Genomic DNA, 24,304 nt, shown 5'->3' with positions numbered 1-24,304 from the left:
TCACGCCACAGTTCATATCTCTTCGCTTGTTTGGACGGTGGAGCTCTTGTTATATGAATTTTCACAAAGTTTGAGATGTTAAAATGAGAGCAAGAACTGTTTTGATCTGCAGAAAATGTTAGAGGAACCCTCCACAGTTAATAGAGTCTGGCACGCAGATGCTTATATTGAGATGTTTCAATTGGCTTTTTATTGTTTTAATTAAGATGGAGGTTTACCACAATGGGCTTCCCTTGGTTTGGGGGAAAAACTGGTCTGTCTAGGCTTTCCACTTTGAAACATTTGGGTTTCCTCTCCAGGCTGTAGTTTTGACTTTGTTCTTCAAACCTCCATTAGCAGCATCAGGAAGGCAAAAAAAAAAATTCCCTGCTCACCCAATTCGTCCATACCTCTGATCATGCTGGAAGCGCTTGATGAAAACAGACAAAGTTGAGAAACCTTCTTTCACGAGCACTTTCATGGGAGTTAGAGCATCTCCAGAGAAAGAGAATAAGCTCTCCCTTTCTCTCTCTCCCACTGACACTCACATACAATGCGTCTTGTCAAACACCTGTCCCCAGCATTGTGAAGAGCAACTTGGCAGGCTGATCCAAAGACGGAGCTGGGGGGAGGAGGGTGTGGTAGGCTGGAGGTGTCAAGAGAGTGGCAGGAGTTCCTGAGAAACTCCACAACCTGCTCTCTCTCCACACAGCTTTGCTCTTTGAGTGCGGATAGACATCCAGGAGACAGGCTTTCCAATTAAAGTACTGTGCATCATGGATTTTTCCTTCTTATTTGTAATAAGTGCGGTTGTTTTCATATTGGAACAACAAGGTAAATGGCTATCATCTTTCTTATATATATAGTTCTGGCTTTCTGTTCAAATCTTGTGAATATTTTCCTATCTGAAAAATGAGTGCTTAATTTGAATCTTCTGCTGTAAAAACGTCATTATCAGATTCTCTCTGGTTTGTTCTTTGCACTTGGAGTGTATTTTCACATCAAATTTTAATATTAAAAAGATTTGCTTAGCAAATTTCTTGTCATTTGAAGGGATGAACTAATTGTTGTTGCTTAAAGAAAAAAGGTTAAAGGGATAGTTCACCCAAAAATGAAAATTCTGTCATCATGTACTAATCTTCATGACTTTTGAACATGAGAGATATTTTAAGAAATGGTTTGGTTACCAACATTTTTCAAAAATATCTACTAAAATATAAGACGAAGTCATACAGGTTTGGAACAACTTGAGCAAATGGTGATAGAATTTTCTCTTTTTGTCCCCTGTAATTAACTCACATTGTCTAACAGTCAGCTCCCAATGTAGATTCTCGGTATCAAATGTCTTTGCTTTCATAACACGTCACAATATGCAGTTAGTCATGCAAAAGTAGATTGAACTGGTGAATTAGGGTTAAATGTGGCGTAAAATGCTTCTTAATCCGTCTGGTTTGAGCATGTAAGGGTGTAAACTCCCCATGTGTAGGCCATCTCCTACCACTTCTATGGACCACAGAACATGTAACTTCCCTCATGGTGGAGCAAAAGCAGAGACAGTTGCCTCAGAACGGTCTAGCTGGAGGAAATAAGGCTTTTGCACTGTGGGTAGGCTTCATTTTAATAGCCTGCAGAGTTCATAGCCAGTGCAAGTTATCTCTGTAAACATTAGTTTAAGCACATTTCAGTCATTTTTTTATTGTAATCATTTTTTGTTTTACAAGGGACATTTTCTTAAATCGATTAACATGGTTGCAGGTTGGCTCACATTTTTTTCCATAACCAAGTTTGTTGTTGAGCTCTTTAGTTTCAGCATTGGATGTATGCAGTGCAAATCTCTAGGATATTAGACTAATATACTTTACAGCAAATGAATACAAATAATACAGTTAATTGCTGGAACTACAGTACTGTTCAGTACATGCTTCTCCGAAGTTTTGAGTTTCAAAGCCAGTCTCCCACAGGACGGAAATGATCACAGCTTTTCATTTTAATAACAGCAGTCCAACTATTTGGGATTAGTAAAGATTTATTGTTTACATCTTAATGCTAACAACAGAAAAACCTTTTGCTGCTTCTTCATAGGTGAGATGGTCTGGTTTAACGTTGGTGGTTAAGGATTTATGTAATCCCTTGCCTGTCCTTTACAATTCTACGCTGATCCACCTTGGCAGTCCTCTCTCTCTTCAGGGCACGGGTCACAAAATTAAATTTTTCTTGGGAAAACAAACTGCGCTGAGGAGTACAGAGCTTGCCGTAGGTTTCGCACAGTCTCATGCCGGTATCGAGTTAGAAACGTCTAGTCTGATAAAAAAATACAGGGATAAAGAAAACGTTTCCTGATTTTCTTTCTCACGATTTAGGGAAGGATGGTACAAAGTTAGTTGTATGTGAATTATGTGAGGCATTTTAAGCAGACATTCCAATGGATTTGTAATAAATTCCAAGCTCTAAATCTGAGTTACTTGTTGTGATTCATTATCCTTGCCTGATATATGAAAACTAGACCTGGGAAACCTCAACCGACGCCTTGAGGACATGGATGACAACTGATTTCCAGAATCAAAACAAAAGTCAGACCATTTGTTGTGTATTCCACATCAAACTTATATAGTTAGACCCCCACAGCTTTGTGATAATGATGGATTACTGTGATCACTCCCAGATCACTTTCCACAAGACCAGGGCATGCAATTTCATCCGTTTCTATAAGGCCTTAAAGCCTCAGGCTCTGTTCGCTTGATTGAGCACCTTAGAAGTCATTCCGGTTACTGAGGTCCAACTTAAACCCCTCTTCCAAATATCCTGAAGAAAACTCTGACAAAACTCACCACTGCTGAACCTTCAAGAGAGCGAGACCTCCTGTAGCCTTAGTTCCTACTTTATCTATCTTACCATTAACGAATTTATCCTCTAACTTTTCTAGCAATCAAAAGTACCATGGTATTTCTTAAAGTACCTTGGTGTGTCATGTAAATACCACCATATTTGTTCTTTTGTATTTGAGATTTGTTTTTCTGTTAAAGAGTTGCCATGTTGCAGATGAGCAAGAGATCTGTTTTTGATTCAACTTTTAAAACCCCAACCATCGGAAGCTGTAGTGGTGGTTTGCTTTGTACCATCTACATGCGCTGCTGGAATCCTAGAGGCATAAAATGTGGTTGGCCACAGATTCGTTTTTGCTGTCTTCTTTAAACATGGTCCACATGGCTTTTCATTTCCCTCAACCTTAATGAAGCTCATGCAACCTAAGCCTTAGATTTCCTTCATACAGCCTATGATTTTATTATTTTTGCTGCGGTTGAGTTGCAACTCACTTCTGAACTGATAACCTATTAGATCATAGTTACATGAAAATTGGGTCTGTATGAGAATCCTCAGGATCAATGGCCTAAAACAAAGAGTACTTCGAAGACACAACATTGCTGAAATGTTTAGACAGCAGCAAGAGCTTAGACATGTTATGTCTTACATCGTCAAGTGAAGATCCCACACTGACTAATATTTTGACAACTTTTGAAGTTTTGTCTTAGGTGTAACACACATCAAAGCAAAAAATCAGTTGTGCTGCTTAAGATTTTTGGGGGAAACCGAATAGAAAGTTCAAAAGAACAGAATTTATTGTAACATGTCTGATTTTGATAGTATCTTTTGTTACCTATTGTTTAAACGTCTTTTCTTTGTATTTTTTCAGTCCCAGGGTCCCATGCAAACAGAAGTCCATCTGTGAATGCTACTCCAGAAATTCACCACCGCGAGAGACGCTGCTCCTGTGAAAACCTGAAGGACAAAGAATGTGTGTACTTTTGCCACATAGGAATCGTGTGGGTCGATACACCCAGGTACATCATCCAAACATTTGTCTGTGTTCCTACAGAGATCTCTTTGAGCAAAACAAAAAAGAGAGAGAAGTGGAGGTTGAAATCTGTGGGGGACCGATGCTGGTAACCTGTACACGCTGAAAGCACGTGTCTGGTTGTATTTAAGTGTGTGGTCTCATTAATGTGGCCCACGCATGGAGACCTGAGGACAGGCAGACTGCCTTTGGTGAAAAACAACCTAGAAACCAAAGATTGAGGGTCTGGCTCTCGGGAAGTGAAACAAGAGTGAAGTCTTTTATATCCAGAAACAAACAGGAATCTGAACACCTGGTCAAATTGAAAATTCAAAGAAGCACAAGGCTTTCAGTTCAGTGTATGAATTTGAAAAGAGTTCTACATTGTGCACAAAAACAAAATATGTGTCAAAAAAATCATTTCAAATATGTTATGAATATGATCAAAACCAGGCATTTATACATGTTAAAAACAAAGCTAATTACAAACGAGGAGTAAACGCACTGAAGAGGATAAAATTAATGGTTACACTTTATTTTGATGGTCCTCTTTAGACATTATGTTGACTAAGTAGTGTTGCACCTACATGTCAACTAACTCTCATTAGAGTATTAGTAGACTAGTTAGTAGAATATGTTGACATGTATTTGCAAAATTACTTATAGTAAAGGATTAGTTCACTTCAGAATGAAAATTTCCTGATAATTTACTCACCCCCATGTCATCCAAGATGGAAATGTCTTTCTTACTTAATTCGAAAAGAAATTAAGGTTTTTGAGGAAAACATTCCAGGATTTTTCTCCATATTTCCTTCAATAGCTACCAACTTGTTGAAGGTCTAAGGGTGCGTTCACACTTGTCATGTTTGGTTCGATTAAAACGAACCCTGGTGCGATTGCTCGGTTAGTGCGGTTCATTTGAACATAATGTGAACGCTGCCATCCGAACCCTGGTGCGCACCAAACAAGCGGACCGAGACCGCTGAAAAGATGGGTCTCGGTCCGCTTCCAAACGAACTCTGGTGCGGTTCGAATGATATATGAACGCAACACGGACCAAAGACATGTAAACGAACCAAAAACAGGAAGACGAAACCCTAAAAAGGACAGAATCCTCACGCGTGTCGGTTTTTCTCGTCATAGTCGCGAGTTTATCACAGGCATCAGACGCGCGTATACACGCAGCAGATCATTTGTGTGTGTGACGGATGGATTCCCGCCGGTGTTTTGACTACTTTACACATTTTATAAGCTCTTCACGAGTTCCCAGCTGGCCAAAATACCATCACATGCAGGCTACACACACACAACGAGCACCTTTACCTCAGCAAACAGCACTGTTGTGGATGTTCGGTAAGTTCCGTCTCAAAATAGGCAATACGTCATAAAATCCGACCATTCACGTTGTGAATGTATCCCTATGCCTTAAGGTTCGGTATCTTTTGGTTCGATGATAAAATTGCCAATGTGAACGCTAACTGGACCAGGACTAAATGTTTTTTTTTTTTCTTTGGTCCGGACCAAATGAATCAAACGAACCGAACTACAAGTGTGAACGCACCCTAAATTGCGGTTTAAATACAGCTTTTAAGGTTTCTACACGATCCGAGCCAAGGAATAAGAGTCTTATGTAGTGAAACAATCGGTCATTTAAAAAAAAAAAAAAAAAAAAAAAAAAAAGAAATATAATATAATATATATTTCATTAAAAAAAGCATATACTTTTTAAACCACAAATGCTCATCTTGCACTAGCTCTGCAATGTAATGCGATCACGTTGGAAATTTTTAGAAAATGACTAATAGTTTCACTAGATATGACCCTTATTCCTCGTCTGGGATTGTATAGAGCCCTTTGAAGTGGCATTTAAATTGCAATTTGGACCTTCAACCCATCTGTTGAAGTCCACTATATGGAGAAAAATCCTGGAATGTTTTCCTCAAAAACCTTAATTTCTTTTCAACTGAAGAAAGAAAGACATAAACATCTTGAATGACATGGGGGTGAGTAAATTATCAGAACATTTTAATTCTGAAGTGAACTAATTCTATAATAGAATGTCTGTTAGGGGACCATCAAAATAAAGTGTTAATAAATTAACCAATGAATCAGCTTACTGTATACAAGTGCAGCTCCACCTTTCAACATTGAAAGAAAGCATCAAAAACAGTAATTATGATTTTCTGTTCAATTTCTATTCAGCCATTTCAGATTTTAATTATATCTATGCTCCCAATTAGTGGCAAATTTATGTTTGAAATGTTTATATTGCTATTATATGTGTGTATTATTCAATGATTTATTACATTTGATTTAAAAATCAAAGTGAAATGCACTTTAAAATATCAGCTGTTCTCTTTCAGTCAGGTCATTCCCTATGGTGTAGGTTCACTACAAATGCGTCTAAGACGAGATGTGGAGCGATGCCACTGCGCACACAGGAGAGACACAAAATGTGTGCGGTTTTGCTCTTACTTGGATCTCCAGCAAGAGTGAGTGTCATTATTAAATTCACACATTGCGGCAGTTGCATTGTATTTTACTGATGCCCAACTTGGTATCTTTTTCAGAGATGAAAACGCCTCAGTCAAAAGTTACCATCCCAGAAACTACAAAGAACGATACAAGTCTAGATTCCCCCAGAGACAGAGGAGGCACAATCCAATACAAACCTGAAAGGGATGGAAAAAAGCTACATAGTAACTTACTGTATATTATTACTATTTGGGCAGCAAGCCTGGCCATATGTCTGAATATGTGTGCTGTGAATGGTTTACAAAGTACAGTTTTAGACATCATTTCTATTGGGCTTGTCATGAAATGCTAGCATCTCAATAGTGACAGTATATGAAGCAAATAGGAGTGATAACTGTCAGTATTTTACTGCAAAACCGTATTGCTTCTAATTGATGTGTAATATATATCATTTGATGTTTCCAATTTTGTTTCCTTATAGTGAATACATTTGACTATTTATTAAGGACAATAGTGGTTTGTGGGCACTTTATGTTTGACATTAAACATATTAGTTGGCCTCGGGTAAAGATCATTCTGGCATCCAGTTAAGACATTGTCAATGAATGATACAAATAATAATAAATGCCTGCACAGAACTAGAACAAGCAGTTTACATTTATCAATATACAGTAGTTTGATTTTGCAGACAGTTGAAACTTGCAGTCAATTTCTAATCTAATGAACGAGCTTAATATTTATTGTAATGTGAAAAGGCAAATAATAAAAACCTAAAACCCAGCAATCGGTGAAATTCTTCACATAGATCATCTTTCTTGATGGAATATAGCTGCAGTGTATAATTTAGTTTTTTGTCACTACATTCCGGATGACAATGACAGAAAAATCGCTTACTGTACCTACGATGAAAGTGAGGTTAAATGTGTACAGAAAAAGTGGAAGACAGTTACAGTTAAGCAGAAAATAACTTCAGAGAGGAATAGTGTGAGAGAAACCGATAAAACTGTCACTGTGCCCGGAGATCAAACAGGAGTCTCATCATGGGAGAGGGTAATGGCAATGCTAAATGTTTCCACAGTGCTAGAGGCTAGCAATTTTCTGAGTAACTGCACTCGCTCTTTCTTTTGCTGTTGTTGTTGTTTTCCACGAGGTGATGTGTAAAGCCTCTCTGGTTTAAACCAATATTGCTTTGCTCTGGTCTCTGAGTGATCACACATAAGGTGAATAGCCAGTGCCTGAATCTTTATATAAGGCCGGCTATTTACCTCCATTCATTTTTGGCATCATCAGGAATGCTGGTTTACCTCACAGGAAGGCTTTCACAAGAAACTTCTGGAAGGAATTTGTGGTGCTCTCATTTACTACCGGGACAAAGGAACAAACAGTCTCTATTCCTGTCCCCCTGTTACAGTCAGACACATCGAGCCAGCCACTAACCACATTGTTAGGTTCTGGGATACACCCTGACAAAACCCAACAAATGATTAAAAGTGAGCTAAAAACGGATGATTAAGATGATTAACAGCATTTATAAGACAGTTAATGACAGATTTTGTTGCTGATTTGAGGATTGTTTTTGAGGATTCCCCCATTTAAGTAGATAGGACTTGGTCTTGGATGCCCGAAATAGCTGCCAGGAGGTGTTGCAAATATGGCCGCCGAGCCCGAGTGAACAGACTTTCCTTGAAAGGAAAGTTTTGATGTAGGTCTATCACATAAAGCTCAAACAATGTTAAAGGTGCCATCGAATTGAAAATTGAATTTACCTCGGCATAGATGAATAACAAGAGTTCAATACATGGAAATGACATACAGTGAGTCTCAAACTCCATTGTTTCCTCCTCCTTATATAAATCTAATTTGTTTAAAAGACCTCCAAAGAACAGGCGAATCTCAACATAACACCCGTTACGTAACAGTCGGGATCATTAATATGTACGCCCCCAACATTTGCATATGCCAGCCCATGATTGAGGCATTACACAAGGGCAGCCAGTATTAACGTCTGGATCTGTGCACAGCTGAATCATCAGACTAGGTAAGCAAGCAAGGACAACAGCGAAAAATGGCAGATGGAGCAATAATAACTGACATGATCCATAATTACATGATATTTTTAGTGATATTTGTAAATTGTCTTTCTAAATGTTTCGTTAACATGTTGCTAATGTACTGTTAAATGTTGTTAAAGTTACCATCGTTTCTTACTGTATTCACGGAGACAAGAGAGCCGTCGCTATTTTCATTTTTAAACACTTGCAGTCTGTATAATGCACAAACACAACTTCATTCTTTATAAATCTCTCCAACAGTGTGTAATGTTAGCTTTAGCCACGGAGCACTATCAAACTCATTCAGAATCAAATGTAAACATCCAAATAAATACCATACTTACGCGACTAGACATGTTGCATGACGAACACTTTGTAAAGATCCATTTTGAGGATTATATTAGCTGTGTGAACTTTGTTTATGCTGTTAAAGGCAAGCGCGAGCTCCGTGGGCGTGGAGCGTGAGCATTTAAAGGGGCCGCAGCCTAAATCGGCTCATATTTAATGATGCCCCAAAATAGGCAGTTAAAAAAATTAATTTAAAAAAATCTATGGGGTATTTTGAGCTGAAACTTCACAGACACATTCAGGGGACACCTTAGACTTATATTACATCTTTTAAAAAGACGTTCTACGGCACCTTTAAATCAATCTCTTTTCTAATTAAAGCTGCTGTCGGCGATTTTTGGCCCTCTAGCGGTTAATTAACAGAACTGCACGCGTCTTGCGGAGGAACATTGTAGCCGGAGCTACTTTGCGGACTGCAGCTTTAACATGAATATGTGCATAAATGTGAAACAAAAAAAAAGTCCTATTCTTTTTGCATATACATTCTGTATAACGGTTTGTAAATACATTTAAACAGCTTTTTAGCAACCAACTGCGCTAAACACGCATGCTCTCAAAGTCGCGTTTACCGGGGAGGTTAGAAGCGGTAAAGCTGCTTTGTTGTACAACCTACGGTCATTACTTAGCTCTTTATTTTAGATTTAGACATCACAAACATAACACAAAATGTATTGTTTAAATTGTCTTTAAGATACTCGACTGTTATGGTTAGGGTTATATATTAATATGTATGTATTAATATATATTAATCCTATTAAAGCTAAAGAAGTTATTCAGTCAAGAGCAGTTTTGAGCACATCAGATTTTCTCCTCACTGTTTACGTTCATTAAGACTTTTTATTTTAACTCGGACTGTGCTTACAGGCCAAAACAGGCATGTAATTTAGTCCATTTAAGTGCAATAAGACACAAAAGAGAACTCAGTTTGGTAATGAAACGTTTTCTGAGACGCAGCTTTCTGTGTGCGCGCTTTGTGTGTATTTTTCGTTCAAAATCTATTTTGAAGGAAAATTTTGTAGTCTGTCATTATTTGACGTGGAGCCCAGGGTGGGCCAAGCTCCAGATTGGGTGAGCAAGTCCATCCTGATTCATTTATTCCTTGTTTTACATCAATGCCATGTTCATTTTAAATGAAGAAATGTATTTCTACTATTACTACTACCTAAAACAAAGGAAAGAATTGTAGCCAGGAATTAATAGTTTGTGGAAACACAATATTTCTGCATGTCATTTGCAGTGCTCCGACAGGAAAAGTAGACCAACCTGAGAGTCAATGGATTCAATTTTCAATATCCATGAAAAACATAAACCAGGTGCGATACAAAAAAATTATGAGGCATCTCTAATATTTCAGGCTTTTTACCATAAGCAGAAAATGTTACTGTTCAAACAAATAAGACAGACAAGATCTGGTTTAAGTGCATTTAATATGCAAGATGTCACATTTTCACAAAGCATCCATAACCGCTATACTAATGATGATCTACACTGATGATAAGCGTTTCCTGCTGCTGACATTTTCTTCACCGAAGCATAGAAATCTCTTAAAAGCGTTTAAAATAAATACCAAGTCAAAACAACAATGTCATTAAACTACAGCAATAGGAAGATCGGAACATGTTAGATTTGGTGTATAGCTGTTGTTTTCCATTCCTTTGTCAAATAGCAGAAGACTGATCTCGGTGTCCTGCCCTTCTATTAGAGAAGTTTTATGAAACTGTATGCACTGAAACAACTGAACAATGTTCACACTGTAAAAAAAACAACATTTTCTGTAACATGTTAATCAGTAGTAGATCATGTAAAGACTGAAATAGAGAGCATTTAAATAATGACAAAACAAAGGTATTAAAGCTTCACTAATTTACAGTGAAAATGTACTTTATCTGCTTACGGTAAGGAAAGCCAAACCAAGGCAAAATTCACAAGCGTGAAAATTCAAGCTCCAACCATTCGTGTTCTTTCAGTCCCGAACAGAGGAACTAACTCCTCGTGTTCGTCAGTCTTTGGTTGTGAAATGGTCCCATTTTTCTGCTGCAGCAAGCATTGATGCATTTATATATACAAAATACTCGAACAAAAAACAAAGGAATGTGCAAAAAAAGAAAGTATGCAAAACAGAAATTAGAAAAAGCACAAATAGTAAAATATATTATGATTATTTACAGATCACATAGTCAGTATAAGCTGAATATCACAGTATGTAAAATCCACACTTTCATAGCTTGCCCTCTCTACAGGGTTATGTGTTTCTCTACTCCAGTCGGGGAGGGTTAACTCAATATGTACTGTAGCGTATAAACATGATCCCGCCTTTCCGCACAAGGTAAGTCTGGGACACGGGAGGGCTCCATCTCAGCCTCCTCTGCCTAGAATTTAGTGCTATTGCTAAAGCTGTCTGACATGATGATGTTTTTGTAGAAGTTGTCCGAGCGCACGGAGCAGTAGCCCTTTACCTTGTCCAAGACCTGGTGCACGGGGAGGATGGACGAGGAAGCCTCTCCATCGGAAGGGCTGCATTTGGGACTGCTCTGATTGGAGAAACTTTTACCTGCAAATACGCCACAATGGTTGATTGAAGAACTGCGTGAATATGCTTTTATAATAGTTGCAAGTAGTGAACCATCGGGTATTGATGCCAAAGTATCCATACGTACAATATAAAGATGACAACTGGCACCCGATGTAAAGTATTTTCAAACACGTTGGCTGCTTCAAAAGAAAGCAGAGCTGGGTGTTGTCAATACTTTGACAGTTTGATCATATTAGTTTCCGATTCATTCAACTAATGGTCATTAAAAGGGGTGAGTCATTAATTGTCCATGCCATTCTGTTGATTTTCCATGCCTTTGTGCATTCTTGGGCAAAAACATTCCAATACACACATGCACCTTCAACCCCCTTCTGTAGTGCTTTTGCCAGAACAATATTGCTTAAGTTTTCCTGTGCAATGATTCCTTTTTAATGTGTAACAAATTGAACAGCCTCTGTCCTATCATGAGGGAAATTGGGGCTCCAGAAAGGTATTGCCCTACAAGCCTAAACACAGAATTGCAAAAATTGGAGCATATAGTTTTGGCATCTCAGGCAGAATATATTATGCTCCTATGTACTATGCTAGAAAAGTCATTATTTGATGATGATGATGATGAGGTCATTTAGACAGCTAATTATAATATTCAATATAATAGCAAAGATTATTTCACAATTCACATATTGTGTCATACTGGCAAAACAAACAAAACAACAACAACAACAACAACAAAAAATCAGTCAAATAAATCTGTATTCAAATTAACACAGTGTCACAATTTGTGTTGTAATTGGTTTTCACAACTAGAACTAGTCCTTCCTTCGCTTGATGGGATTTTTACTTTGCTAGAAGCTGCAAAAATATAATAGCAAAAAGTAAAAATTAGAAATTTGGAAAATTAGAAATAAAAATGTTATTCTTTAATATATTTTAAAGGTACACTATGTAACTTTTGTTGTTCAAAATTAATACAATTTAAATAATGAATCAATACATCATCAATCCTTCTTCCAAAACGTGTTTTTGTTTTACCCTGATTCACTATTGTAAGCCTATTATAAGTGTTTATATTTTAGACCTGATGGGACAGTTTTCATGAGAAAACTGTGTACATTTGTCACTCGCCCGTGCGTGTCTCGTCAAATCCGTAAACAGAGAAAAGTTGACATGCATGACAACAACCGCGCCACCGCGGTGGTGAAGTTGTCACCGCGGTCGTGGAGTGTCACCGGCGGTAGTGTGACGTCATATATATTTATATTTATTTATATATCTGAGATCGCGATAACTGAACATTTTTAATTTAATTCTTTAATGGAATTTGTTTAGCAGTGACGAGAAAAATCTGCAGCCCGTCCGTCATTTTGACAGATTATGTAGTTTGTATGTAAGCTTGTTGTAATTCCCACCCCTGTCCAGTAGATGGTGAGCGCGCTCCCGTGTGGCAGCAGAGCGCGAGTTCAGTCTCCAGAATAAAATGAAAACGATGCGCTTGATTACACACAGACGAGCACCCAGTTTAAGTAAATTGTATAATGATAAAGTTACTTATGCATGCTTAAGTTTTTTTATTTTTCTTGCTGACTAAGTTTATGGTCAACGAATGGCTTTTCTGAGGTATAATGTTACGTGACATTGGCAACACTGACTGAATTGACGTGATACAGATTTCGGTAAGCTAACTTACTGTATCTTTCAACATATTTTTTTTTATTTCGTTCTGTACAGTAACGTTAGAGGAAAGGATGATCGCATTCACTCACAATCCGTGACAAGAGTTCAAGATGAAAACTGAAAGTGACGCAGCTTGTCTTTGATAAACTTTCTTTTCATAGTATAAATAAATGCAAGCCTATGCCTATTTGCTTACCCTGTAAGTTCGTGAATAAAATGTCTTATTAAAATATAAAAATTAAAATGACGGGTAATATTGATTATGATGGATTTTTTTTTTTTTTACGATCCTGTCCATCAAAATGACGGCTAAACGCAAGTCTAACGCAACCTCTAATATATATATATATGTACCCCCCCTCGGATCCCACCACCGCAACACCGGCGGTTGTTGGTGATTTACCACCGCGGTAGTAAAAAATTGCCACCGTCACAGCCCTAATGTGTAACGGACGTAGGCCGTTTAAACCTCACTCCCTTGATTTTAAGAGAGACTGTGCTCTTTAGCCTCATTGTTAGAGCACCCGACTCCTGTGCCGGCAGACCTGGGTTGGAGTCCCGCTTAGAGCGGGTGGTTCGAACAGGAGGGGATACATTGGTGCCGTGACCAGGATGGGAGTGAGATTTAGGGGGGTGAATGTAACGGACGTAGGGTGAAGAGATGCTCTAGAGACTGTAGTCGTTAGCCTCCTTGTTAGAGTGCCCAACTCCCATCCCGGTAGACCTGGGTTTGAGTGCCGCTTAGAGCGGGCGGTTTGAACATGAGGGGTTACACATTGATAACATTGGCTCGGCTTTTCGGAGATGGTGAGAACTGAGGGATTTGAAATGTTTTTGTTAGTCAACAGGTGAGTAAGATATTTAAATGAACCGATAAATTGCCATATGTAGCTCTCTAACAGAGTTCATTGTAAAGAATCATCTATTGTGAAAGGTCTTTTCATTATGGGTTGTTGTAGCGCTGTTGGAATATATTTTCAAGGAAGTACCGTGTCTATTAATGGGTATAGTTACAGTAACGACTTCAGCTAGTCAGCTTGAGATCCTTTCCATCTAAACTTAAGCCTAGCAGTGAATGTTTTATGAGCAGTAGGATAACCATATTCATCCGCTCAGTCTCGCAGAACCAAAGCACAATCAAAACAATGTTCTTCCACAAAATACATGCAGTTTTGTTTTTGAACCGCTAGAGGGCCAAAAGTTACATAGTGTACCTTTAATTAAATAGAAAGAAAGAATGGTCAATTATAAATATTATTGATTAAGGAAAAATCTATACAGTGTACATTACAATAACTTAAAATACATAATTACACAGTGAGCTTTACTAAGTGAAGTTTTGATGCAATTGCAGCATTCCTTTCATCTTAGCATGTATGCAAACATAGAAAGTCTATACCTCCTAAATCCTAAATGTTTCAATATTTTACAATAACACAAACTCTACTGTGCATAACAGTACAATTACTTGAGCCAAAGTAATGAGCAGTACTAAGTTCACAAAGTAAAAAATGTATCTATAGTGTTGTAATCTCTGATGTTAAGTGCATTATTAGTGCTATACAGCAAGAGCATATAATCTATCCTCTGCATGGCCAGCATTTAGAGTGATCCTGCTGTGAGGATGGAGTTTTACTGTGTATAATTTTGTAAATTTTAGCATCAGCAGTCAGTGCAAGCTGGGTATTTTCTCCTGTGGGGACATTAACACTGCCAAACGAAAAAGAACAAAACAACGGAGATAAATAAAAACAGCCCACAGTGAGAAAAATTAGTGTCAAACAGAGTGCAAATGACATTCAGAACTCCTAAAAGACACTAAAGCTTGTCAATGTCTACTGAAAGGCTCAGTCTATAACCTCTTTATAATTATTTTTTTAGCATTGAGGCGTTTCCTTGTATTGCACCACTGTGCTAACAACTTTATTTACTAATGACAATGACAACCAGCAGCAGTGTGCTTTCTAGTTCTTGAATGTCACTCCACAACTTGGATTCAATCCAACAGGCAATTGTTCCACCATAAAACATCACAGCAGATGCCTAGAGTTTTTAAAAAGGTAATGTCTTATGAAGGACTATTTTGGCGGGTCAAAAAGACGCATTTATGTGTTAGGAGTGAGTTAGGCTAGGTATTATGTCTAGGGCCGCTGGATTGAATTCAGTCTATCCCAGCAGGGGAAGCTGATCACATGAACAGAGAAAAGCAGTGTGAACTCAAGCTGGCTTGCGTGGTTTTACCTCAGGAAGTCTCTCCATGGCATTATTGCAGGGTACTATCTATACCACAAACATAAATACAGACATACAGCACCACTGAGTCCAGGCGTACAGTCACACAAAAAGTAACACAGTAGAGTAAAGCACAAAGTAACACAAGGCATGAAGGGTAAATACATGTCTTAGCAATATATAATACTGAAAGCATGCTTACAAAATGTTTTCAAGGCCTATCTTTGGAATTAAATGCCCGTTTTATTCCATTTTAATGCAACACCAACTGTGGCCTAAGCAATCCACATCATTATTTTGATGCTCACCTGCATTACTGTGCCTGGCAAAGGGGTTTAGTGTGGCTTTGGCTTTAGACGTCCAGTTGGCTGTAGTGGAGCCAAAGGAACTGGAGGAGAGGGACTTTCCCAGGTTATCAGAACTCACTTTCTTGGTATTATTAGTGGCAGTCTTGCTCCAGTCTGCAAAATATGGTTAAATGTTATCTTTAACTACTATTTTCATCACACAGGTGCATCCCATAAAGATACAGCACAATAAAACACAGTTAATTCAGCTAATACACTGCAATTCCATCAAAATAATAAATACAGGACAGACAACTTTCTAAAGGAAAGTTGTGTGGGACTGGCATTCGAAAAACAACACTCTTTAACTTCCCATCTTATTTGATCAGATTTAACTGGAAGTAAAGCCCAGTTAAGTTCTCTCTGGTCCTAAATTTTTATTAACAATAGTTCTGCGAAAAAAGCTGGGCTTTACTGAAACACACATTCTAAGTGCAACAAAAGTCTCAGGAATTCAGCACCTAAAGATGTAACCACAGCACAGGCTATATCCAATACGCCTATGAAAAACAAAATACAAGTTACTGGCCAATAATGCATGCTTTTAAAAGAAAAAGAAAAAGTATAAGCACAAATGCAATGTGCTGTGATGCATCAGGAGAGCTACACAATGTTAAACTAATCAACATATCATCATGTAATGTTATTAAATATACTAATCTCCCTCTGTATTGGATTCTGGCATATGGTAGCCGACAAAATCCCCGTGAAAAAAAACTATTAATTTAAAATATCGTAGTACTAACAAAATTTACCTGAATTATCTGCCAAGCGGAACTTTCCACAGCACAAATATCTTCTCCATTGCTTCTGTACATTTTCTTTCAGAGCACAGTGGAACACAAATATGAATAATCCTGTTGAAAAAAATAATAAACAATCTTCTTAATCTTTACAAACCTACAAGCTCTTTTCAAATGATTTGTCGCATTTCACATTTAATAGCGACCTCTAGCGGATCACATATTCATTTATTCACATTACCCCCCTACAGGCCGAAATAGCTCAGTTGGGAGAGCGTTAGACTGAAGATCTAAAGGTCCCTGGTTCGATCCCGGGTTTCGGCAGAATAATAGCTTTTTAATGCCAATAACATTAAGAGCTAAAATTGGGATAATTCTAACTCTATTACCATTTAAAACATTAAATAATACACAAAAACATTTTTTTTTTTTTATATTTTCAGAAATGTCAAACAAAAAATGTATAAGAAAATGGTAAGGAGCCCATGAAATCAAAGAGTTTTGGGGTTCTAAATGTTTTAAAAGGTTATAGAATTTCAACGAAATTCAATTTTGACAGATCATATGCATTAAAAAACGATCTTGGGTATTGCATTACACAGATTTTTGTCATTTAAAAAAGTAGCAAACCATGGTTCATGGCTGTGGTGTAACTAAAGCCTATCAGATTAAGGAGAAAAGGGTAAAAATCATATGGCATGTATAAATAGGAAACATGTCAACACATGAAAGATATCAAGCCCAGCATCAAGTGATTCCATGGGGTCTTTTATACAGGATAGTGAAAATGGTATAAGTATAAACCAACCCTGTAGGGAGTTGAAAATGGAGAAGAGGTACATGAAGGCCAGGCTGACCGGACCCCAGGCGAAAAAAGCAAAGCCCCAGGTCATGCCCAGCAAGAAAGTCAGGCTGACCACACTTCGCAGGTTACGTAAGATCTCCTCTCTGAGTGTTCGGTTGCTGCGTTTGCCGTTACGCCCACAGATCTGGATCATGACCACGATGAACATGGCAACATTCATCAGGAAGATCACGGAAAAGTAGCCCACGCACGTCACGTAGAATACCACCGGATTATTAATCCAACAGCTACAGAAAGAAAGACCGGGAAAACCAAAGGAATAAGGAAGTAAAAGACCATTCCAAAAGAAATTAATTCTTTATCAAGAATCTGTTGCATTCAACAGTTTGAATTTCTTGGGTCAAACTTACAATTCTGATGTGCCCTGTCCATTCTCTGCTTTTCCATAATAGTTTTTTCCATAAGAATTTTTTCTCACAGCCAACACAATTCCAACAATTGCAGCAGGGACACCTGAAAACACAGTCAGATCTTCTCACTGCTTAATATGTTCAACGCTCCTTCACAGTGATCTCAGACAATATTGAACATTAGCAAACAAAGTACAAATCCTTGGTGTAGAACTTACCCCAACCCACGATGCAAAACTTGAGGATGTATCGCCTGATATAGGTGTTGAAGACCTTGACCAGGGCAATGTACATGTGGATGGACTCCAAGCCCATCCAGGTGAAGGAAGTGAGAAGAAAAAAGTGCAGAAAAACAGCAACCGTCACACACAATCCCTCAATGTCGTATGAAGCCAACCAGCCATCCAGAAGAAACACCATGTTGAGGAAGAGCAGTGACGTGCTGAGATTCATCAGGATCTTGGAAGGATAGTCTCGCCGCAGCTTCCTACAGATTTAATTCAAAGAAAACAATGAGTCTTTGCAATTCCATTGCACCTTTAGCCATTTACACTAACGTTTCAAAGTTTGGGGCTGATGAAGACATTCTTGGAGAAAACATCAGAATTTTAATAGCTGTTACTGGAAAGCAAAATGTAAGATTTCACAATATGTTTACATAGATGAGTCATTACAAACACACTGTTTAAAAGTCAAACGCTGTCAGGACACTCACTCAAAAGCGATGTATGTGAGCAGTGTTGCTGCTGAAAAAATGGCTGAGATGCCACAGCCGATGTAGGTAATGAAGGTAAGAACCCTGTTGTTCTTCTCATCTATCTGCGCAGCAGCTCCAGAGATGTCCTAAAAGACAAAAGCGAGGCAAAGTTAATAATGACATTCATCAGAGATGAATTAGTGTTTAATAACCAGTGACAGCTGCTGAAATATGACAAACGCATCCATAGATAAAAGGTAAGGGATGTTAGTTTTACATAAAGAAATTAAAGGAATAGTTCCCCGACGTATATGCAGGCATAGCGTAAGCTTAGAGGATAGAGCAAAACAAAATGCTGATCATGAATTAGTCTAAAATGAGAAGTTTTAAAGAAAAATGTGAGATGATTTCTATATAAAAGAAGAGGAACTACGTCATACGTCAGGTCGGAGGTCACCCTTCCGCCAGAACTCAACTCTTTTGTGAACATGCGTACGGAGACTACGGATGTTGCCGGAAGCTAATGATTAATGTTTATAAAGTTTTAAATATGGATATTTTTCTTACAAAAACCCATCGCTTCACTTCAGAAGGTATGGATTATTTTTATGATGGATGGATGCACTTTTTTGTGCTTCAAAAACTCCATTACAAAGGTGATATTATTTAATACAACTCCAAATGTGTTCGGCTGAAAGAAGAAAGTCATATACACCTAGGAGGCTTGAGAGTGAGTAAATTATGGGATAATTTTCATTTTTGGGTGAACAATTCCTTTAATAGTACAAAAAAAAAAGCTTTTTTTCCCCAATTACCATGTTAAGAAACCACTTAACATTTGTTAAAGGTGCCCTAGATTGCTTTTTCACAAGATGTAATATAAGTCTAAGGTGTCTCCTGAATGTGTCTGTGAAGTTTCAGCTCAAAATACCCCATAGATTTTTTTTAATTAATTTTTTTAACTGCCTATTTTGGGGCATCATTAACAACACACTGATTTTTGTAGCGCGCCGCCCCTTTAAATGGCGCGCTCCCTCCTGCCCCACAAGCTCTCGACTATACAGTGCATAAACAAAGTTCACACAGCTAATATAACCCTCAAATGGATCTTTACAAGATGTTCATCATGCATGCTGTATGCATGCTTCGAATTGTGTGAGTAAAGTATTTATTTTGATGTTTACGTTTGATTCTGTGTGAGTTTGAGGCTATGCTCTGTGGCTAACGGCTAATGCTACACTGTTGGAGAGATTTATAAAGAATGAAGTTGTGTTTATGAATTATACAGACTGCAAGTGTTTAAAAATGAAAATAGTGACGGCTCTCTTGTCTCCGTGAATACAGTAAGAAACAATGGTAACTTTAACCACAACAGTACATTAGCAACATGCTAATGAAACATTTAGACAGACAATTTACAAATATCAGTAAAAATATCATGATATCATGGATCATGTCAGTTATTATTGCTCCATCTGCCATTTTTTGCTGTTGTCCTTGCTTGCTTACCTTGTCTGTGCACAGATCCAGACGTTAATACTGCCTTTCCTTGTCTAATGCGTCGAACATGGGCTGGCATATATGCAAATATTGGGGGCATACATATTAATGATCCCGACTGTTACGTAACAGTCTGTGTTATGTTGAGATCCGCGTGTTTTCCGGAAGTCTTTTAAACAAATGAGATTTACATAAGAAGGAGGAAACAATGGGGTTTGAAACTCAATGTATGTCTTTTCCATGTAATGAACTCTTGTTATTCAACTATGCTGAGGTAAATTCAATTTTTGATTCTAGGGCACCTTTAAGGAAATAAATAAATCACTACTACCTGTGAATAAAGAATTTCTACAATGCCATTGTTGGTAACGTTTGCATAATGCTACATTCACACGACTACCATATACTGTACACCAACCTAATATAAAGTGCGCCTTTAATATTATATGCGTATTGTGCAAAGCTACAGTGACGTTCCCTGATTAGCTATTTGTCAAGTATTTGGCCCTGTCCGTTTCAGGCGTGGTTAGCCACTCTGGATGACACATAAGACACATTGACGTTGGTTCAGTCTGTCATACTGGCTTAATACAAGAAACCACTGTATTGGGTCATTTTGTTGCCAATCCCACAAATCTCACCATTAGAATGCCAAAGTGCGTGAGGTGATTACACAAGCAGACGGTCCTGTTGCTGTTGGACTCTGGACTGACCTCACAGCCTTCACTATTCCAGCCCCCTGTGTGATCTAATGGAGACAAATGGATATTACACAATTACTGTAAGTCTATATGTACAGCTTCCTATGGGACTGTTTTAATGCTTAAAAAGGGGCCAAATAAATCATTTATTTTACCCTCACTTTTAAGGTTGAAATCCCAAAACACACAAAGAGGCTTTGGTTCTCTCTGGAGGACAGACAGACACATTAAGAGTGTTAGACACAATTGTTCTAGTTAGCTTGGACAAATAATTATTTTGGATAGTTACTGTAATTACTCATAGAAAAATATATCACCAAAATTCGAAAAACTGGTATTACAATAAACTTTGGTGTTAGCCACCCCTGCTGGAAAAAAAAGCTGAGTACCTTGTACTCCAAATGTGCTATCTCTATCTTGACGGGATCCTGCAGGTTTTTGATTGTGAAGTTGCCAACACTGCTAGCCACCACATAGCTGTTTAAGGACTTGCCATTACTTTGCTGATCCTGAAAAGGAATGAAACGGAATGTAAGGACGAGTTTTAGGGCAACCCAGGCACAAAAAATTACACCTCAATTTTTGTCTATATAAATATATATAAGTTTTGTAAGTATGGACAGAGTATATCACTTTGGTTAGCTATTAGTAAGTGATAAACGTTGCATTCAGATAAGAAACATATCATTAGATATACAGTATATGTTAATAAAATTAATGACAAAAGTAAGTTTTTCTCATAAGTGACTTCAGTAAGTCTCTTATGCTCACCAAGGTTGCATTTATTTGATCAAAAATACAGTAAAACTGCGAAATATTATTGCAAATTAATTTAACTGTTTTCAATTTGAATATATTTTAAAATATAATTCATTTCTGTGATGGCAAAGCTGAATTTTCAGGAGCTTCTTCAACTTATAGTTCACCTCAAAATACAATTCTGCCATTATTTACTCACATTCATGTTGTTCCAAACCTGTATGTGTTTCTTTCTTCAGCTGAACACAAAAGAAGATATTTTGAAAAATGTTGGCAACCAGACAGTTGACGGTAGCCATTGACTTCAGTGTTAGGAGAAAAATACGTCTGGTTGCCAACATTCTTCAAAATATCTTCTTTTTGTGTTTTGGCAGAATTTTTATTTTGGGATGAACAATCCCTTTAAATGTTCATTTTTTTTCAGGATGCTTTTGATGAACAGAAAGTTCAAAACAACAGCATTTATTTAAAATAGACTTTACTGTCACTTTCGATCAATTTAATGCGTCCTTGCTGAATAAACCCTAAACAAGTTTTAAAGGTAGTGTATGTTACACAATTTAATTTATTCTGAGTTAGTTCACTCAGAACTGAGAGAAAATGTTCAGAGATTCATTACCGTACCATTAATGATCCAAATTGCTATTGACAGAAATATCAATGAGAATTGTCAATATTACATTGTTCTTCAGCTCTTTAAATATGTGAATGGACTATAGAATACTTCTTCATAGAAAAATGTACAGTACAACAATTGAAAAAAAAGCTAATTTGGTTCATGCTCACCTGAAAGAGCCCTGTCTTGGTGAAGAACAGAAAGTTTATTCTGGACACCCTCTCCATTAGTGAATTACTCAGGTTGTGCAGCAGTGTTGGAGGTAGAGTGACCACAGCCAAAGCATTCTGGGCCTCTGACTCAAAATCGATCTGTGGAGAGAAAGTTACTCGTCGCAGGTCTGCATGATAATATAAGTCAAAATATTTAATAAATGGATACGCAAGGAACGGGGGATATGTTACTGTACCAAAGATCAAATCTCCATGTTGTGTGATCCCAAATTAGTATTCTTAAAATTATAAGAGCTGTGTACAATGTATGTAATAAGGGTGAGGGGGACTCAATTGCATTTGAAGAGTTTACTACACCATCTGCCAGAATAAAGCAGTAATTAATTCATTACAGGATCTCAAGTAAAAATAGACTGAGCAGACATCTGGTTGTAAAACCTATTATGTAGTATAAATGGGGCCTTCAGGTGATAATATAAACTTTTGTTTGGCTAATTTGCATTTTTAATACTTTAAAATCCCTTAAATATTTTCAGTGAACCTCAACTGTATACATACTGTACAAAATGGCACAAAAACAACAATTTAAAGCTGCGAGCATACTAAAAATACAGAAAATCCACTAAAATACTTGCAAAAATATACTTTCTGACACACATGCAGTGAAAAGAGAGAAAATGTGTCATTTTCTGAGTCACTCTCAGACTCTACAATGTTGCTTTTTCCTCCCACAGCTTTCCAGGAACCGTTGGCTCCTAATCAATGGGTGCAACCTCTGGGCATGGTCCATACACGTCACCTCTCATTACACTGCTTTAATTGCTAAAGATTACTTTAAAACTTTACTGCTAAAATGTTTAGGCAGCACAAAACACAGCTTAAATGTTTGGACAGCCCACTGTAGGAAGCCTTAAGCAAATTTTACGTGCAGTACATATTCAAATACACACGCATAACCAGATATAGACCACATCAAGCAGAAACACACTCACATACTCATATAAAGACTTGTCAAATGTCACATCAAACGACATGTAACACCTGAAGCAGAGATGTGCCGTGACATTTACCTGAGGGTCTGTCGTGTTTGATGCTATAAACGCACTGAAAGTGGTCCCATTAAAATTGCTGGTGTTGAGGGCAGAAACTCCCACAGCCAGATATTTGGATGTGATGGTCAGTGAGGGTCCATCAAACTCAATCTTATGCACCATTTCATCCATTGCTTTGAGAGCTCTGAACCAAGACACATGATACAACAATAAGAAGAGGCACAGATGAGAAGATTAAAAGCATCTGGACTGAAGATACAGGAAGAACCCCGCACCCCCCCCACACAATTGAAACTAGAAGCATTTGGATGAATAAGACCAGACATTTCCGAGAGATTCAGAAATAGTGTAACAAGTATGTTCTTAAATGCTGAAAAATAACCAAAGAATCATACAAGTAAGCCTTAACAACTTAAACCTTTCAGAAAAGCAAGTAATGAATCTCTGTATAAGTCATTCGAATTAAACAGCAAGTACTGCCTTAAAATGACATGTATTGAGACAAAGGATGTAATATTGAACAATATACAACCATTTAAAACCATAAAACAGTAAATAAAGCATTTGCATAATTCATACAGCGTAAGAAATCTAAAATTTGCTTAATCTACATAGACAGTTATTACAATGATGCCAGATTTTAAGTCATGACAACTAGAAAATCGATGTTTAGTGAAGACATTTTAAGGGTTAGTTCACCCAAAAATGAAATTTCTGTCATTAGGTATTTACCCTCATGTCGTCCCAAACCCGTAAGACCTTTGCTCATCTCTGGAACACAAATTAAGATATTTTTGATGAAATCCGAGGGGTTTTTTTGTGCACAAAAAGTATTCTCATCGCTTCATAACATTAAGGTTGAACCACTGTAGTCACATGGACTATTTTAAACAATGCCGTCAATACCTTTCTGGACCTCAAAAGGTGCAATGACGTTGATGCCTATACGTGTGGTTCAGAAACCTTCGGATTTCATCAAAAATATCTTAATCTGTGTTCCGAAAATGAACAAAGGCCTTACGAGTTTGGGGCGACATGAGGGTAAGTACCTAATGATAGAAATGAAATTTTTAGGTGAACTAACCCTTTAATCAAATGCCTTCATTTTTAAGTTAAGTTTGACAAACTTAAATTTTCTACAGTGTATGTAAGAACACATACGTCTCTGAGGAGTCCTTTTGAGCGTCATCTGAGCTGACCATGACATTGGAGATGATAGTGACCACAGCGCTGGCCAGGGTGGCGTTGATTTTGGCTATGTTCACAAGTTCTTTCAACTTAGAGACAATCTGTGCCACCTCCTCCTTAGAGAGCTCATTATTAGTGATGTCAGCGAGCTGCACGGCCACTTCCATTGCATTCTCTGTTGAATTGAAA

General features: G+C 37.7%; 2 protein-coding genes, 1 long non-coding RNA gene and 1 other non-coding gene across 24 annotated transcripts in view; 3 read left to right on the top strand and 1 right to left on the bottom strand.

Annotated features, from left to right (window-relative positions):
- Positions 1-328: 328 nt before the first annotated feature.
- Positions 329-7,066, top strand: si:ch211-202p1.5 (uncharacterized protein LOC103909337 homolog). The gene is made up of 4 exons (XM_048207357.1): positions 329-813; positions 3,671-3,818; positions 6,175-6,303; positions 6,382-7,066. Exons 1-4 carry the CDS (start codon positions 756-758, stop codon positions 6,485-6,487), a joined length of 441 nt encoding a protein of 146 aa, XP_048063314.1. The 5' UTR covers positions 329-755; the 3' UTR covers positions 6,488-7,066.
- A 3,029-nt stretch (positions 7,067-10,095) lies between these two features.
- The window catches only part of adgrg6 (adhesion G protein-coupled receptor G6), a 49,485-nt gene continuing 35,276 nt past the window's right edge, over positions 10,096-24,304 (bottom strand). For 11 of the 21 annotated variants that reach the window (XM_048207336.1, XM_048207335.1, XM_048207346.1 and 8 more), the window contains 14 exons: positions 24,089-24,290; positions 22,946-23,111; positions 21,873-22,013; positions 21,711-21,728; positions 20,717-20,836; positions 20,483-20,534; positions 20,268-20,374; positions 18,145-18,272; positions 17,648-17,916; positions 17,430-17,532; positions 17,023-17,306; positions 16,227-16,328; positions 15,433-15,585; positions 10,096-11,236 (listed from right to left, as the gene is read on the bottom strand). In XM_048207336.1, coding sequence (XP_048063293.1) covers positions 11,055-11,236; positions 15,433-15,585; positions 16,227-16,328; positions 17,023-17,306; positions 17,430-17,532; positions 17,648-17,916; positions 18,145-18,272; positions 20,268-20,374; positions 20,483-20,534; positions 20,717-20,836; positions 21,711-21,728; positions 21,873-22,013; positions 22,946-23,111; positions 24,089-24,290 — 2,027 coding nt within the window. In that variant the 3' untranslated portion in view covers positions 10,096-11,054. Of the gene's footprint in view, positions 11,237-11,733; positions 12,071-15,133; positions 15,209-15,432; positions 15,586-16,226; positions 16,329-17,022; positions 17,307-17,429; positions 17,533-17,647; positions 17,917-18,144; positions 18,273-20,267; positions 20,375-20,482; positions 20,535-20,716; positions 20,837-21,710; positions 21,729-21,872; positions 22,014-22,945; positions 23,112-24,088; positions 24,291-24,304 lie in introns of those variants that run through there. The other 10 variants (XM_048207339.1, XM_048207355.1, XM_048207356.1 and 7 more) reach the window with 7 other exon arrangements.
- Positions 16,466-16,538, top strand: trnaf-gaa. Its single transcript has one exon. It is a non-coding gene; the product is annotated as a tRNA-Phe (tRNA).
- LOC125278292 lies at positions 18,142-22,952 on the top strand. The gene is made up of 3 exons (XR_007187081.1): positions 18,142-18,219; positions 20,274-20,407; positions 22,610-22,952. It is a non-coding gene; the product is annotated as an uncharacterized LOC125278292 (long non-coding RNA).

Source organism: Megalobrama amblycephala, linkage group LG11 (genome assembly GCF_018812025.1).
Source record: "Megalobrama amblycephala isolate DHTTF-2021 linkage group LG11, ASM1881202v1, whole genome shotgun sequence".
NCBI classification, from domain to species: domain Eukaryota; kingdom Metazoa; phylum Chordata; class Actinopteri; order Cypriniformes; family Xenocyprididae; genus Megalobrama; species Megalobrama amblycephala.
Note: the sequence above shows the minus strand (reverse complement) of the source record. Positions and strands in the feature narration are given on the sequence as shown.